Here is a 2,224-nt window from a genome sequence, read left to right as displayed (position 1 = left end):
TCCAATATTATCGTTGCCTTGTACAAACGACCTTATTGGCTCAACGCGTGGGTGAATAAAGGTGTGATCATTAGTTCGCATTGTTGCTACGTATCAAGACATTGTTTCAGCGATATACCAGATATATCGTAGTGACTTTAGTACATTTTGCAGATTAAATCCTACTTCCGCATTCCGACGTTCAGGTAAATTAAAACTCTCCTAAAGTAAATTCAAATGTGTTCTATTTTTATTTTCGTGGGAACTAAGACAAACATACTTTTACAACGAATTTCAAATGTTTTACACTAATTGTATTATACACTGAAAAGTCTGTGCACGACAATATACATGCAAAAGAGACGTATGACATGAGGTTTCGGAAGGATGAACAATTGATTTAAGAACATCGTTTGATGTAGAACCATCTTCTTCAGAATTATTAGCTATTACTTCTTGAATATAAGTTCTAGTTTTATTTTCGTACAAAATAAGACAAACATACTTTTACAACGAATTTTGAAATGCTTTACACTAATTGCATTATACACTGAAAAGTGTGTGTACGACAATATAATGCAAAAGAGATATATAATATGAGTTTTAGGAATATTTTGATGAGCAATTGATTTTGAAACATCTTTTGATGTAGAACCATCTGTTGGTGTAGAATAATCTATTGATGTAGAACCACCTGTTGATGTAGAACCACCTGTTGATGTAGAACCATCTTCCTCAGAATTATTTGCTATTACATCTTGAATCCAATCCAGATATGAAGCAACTTTCGTGAATACACCTGGAGCATTTTTTTTGCCACAATCCTCAGCATTTCTTGAAACAACTCCTACAACTACATTATCACATGTTAGAGGTCCACCTGAATCACCGAAACAAAAATTTTTGCCCCCTTCTAAATCTCCAGCACATATTGTCTTATTCGCATGTGCACCCTTAGCGTAAACTGTATTACAAATATTTACATTCACAATGGGCATCTCAACTTCCATTAGCACATTGGCCAATTCTTCTTCATCAGTTCTACCCCAACCGACCGTAGTGCATGTACTGTTTGGTGTGACTGTACCAGAAACTATATCCTTAGGCAATGTTGCCACAGACAAGTTATGAAAATTTGTTAGTACCAGTTTAAGTTTTAGAAGCGCAATATCATCATTTCCACGTTGACGAGTAAAACCGGGATGTGGAATCGCAAGAGAAACCGTGCCTCTGCTAGAAGGGTTTGACGGGATTAGTTCCGTATGCCCTGCAATCACTTCAATCCTTTCGAATGGTCTGTCCAAAACAATACAGTGTGCTGCAGTAAGGATCCAATACTCAGAGAGAATAGATCCTCCACAAAAAGATATCTCTCGATCTCCTAAAACAACAATTATTTGGACAACATACTTATATTTCTCTATATTTGTAACGTTTCCTCCAACAATTCTACTGTAATTTGCAGTAGCAGCAGTAAATAAAAACGTGTTCGCCACAAGAATTTCTAATAGGTATAACATCCTGCTTTTTGTTTGTTATAACTGACGACACAGTAAAAAAGTAATGACACTTTTTCTTTTAAATGCGTAGGAATGTATGTTTCAAATAACACATCACACCATATTATGATTTCAGGTATTTTATTTCTCTGTAGTGTGTAACTTAAGTTACGAACTATGGTAATACATAAAATATAATAATAATAAATTAATTAAAAATCTGACCAATGTTACTACACTGCCATTTTTATTAGGGGTACCTAATAGGAGGGGATCCAGCTTTCTGTGTAGTATTAGGAGTCCCTTTATTAATTTCTATTCAACACTGTCTTTAAGCCAAATCCTGTAATGGTCCAAACATTTAAAACTTTACATTTTTAATATACTTCATTTTCTTCAATTTTGGAATATACACTAAAAATACACTTTTTGTACGCATAAACTAGAACGAGTTTTGTTAACTTCTTTTAACATGCAAAGTGCACCAAGTGAGTAAGTAATGTGTCTAAAACGACAACACAATGCCAACGAAATTACTGGCTCTGTGAACAGGACTAAGTCACTCCTCGTACGACCCGTTCGGGAGAATAATGCTCCCTGAAGTACTTTTTTCGCTCGCTACTCTAGCCAGATGTTTTACGCGCTATCCTAGGCAGCTGTTTTTTAAGTTAGTCAGAAAATTTATATCATGGAGTACAAGAGGAACAAAACGAGCACTGCCGGGCTTCTAACACTTTCCTATTACT

General features: G+C 35.2%; 1 protein-coding gene across 1 annotated transcript; it reads right to left on the bottom strand.

Annotated features, from left to right (window-relative positions):
• Positions 1 to 243: 243 nt before the first annotated feature.
• On the bottom strand, positions 244 to 1,515 carry LOC145665875 (snake venom serine protease ussurin-like). Its single transcript, XM_081732986.1, has one exon. The coding sequence runs from the start codon at positions 1,497 to 1,499 to the stop codon at positions 429 to 431; it is 1,071 nt and encodes a 356-aa protein (XP_081589112.1). The 5' UTR covers positions 1,500 to 1,515; the 3' UTR covers positions 244 to 428.
• Between the last annotated feature and the right edge of the window lie 709 nt (positions 1,516 to 2,224).

Source organism: Thermobia domestica, chromosome 12, assembly GCF_964235325.1.
Source record: "Thermobia domestica chromosome 12, izTheDome1.hap1.1, whole genome shotgun sequence".
Classification (NCBI taxonomy): domain Eukaryota; kingdom Metazoa; phylum Arthropoda; class Insecta; order Zygentoma; family Lepismatidae; genus Thermobia; species Thermobia domestica.
The sequence above is the reverse complement of the archived record's forward strand: the minus strand, read 5'-3'. Positions and strand labels throughout refer to the sequence as shown.

Excerpts from the sequence above, each read along its gene's own strand:
- LOC145665875 (XM_081732986.1), bottom strand. The coding sequence starts at position 1,499 with ATGTTATACCTATTAGAAATTCTTGTGGCGAACACGTTTTTATTTACT.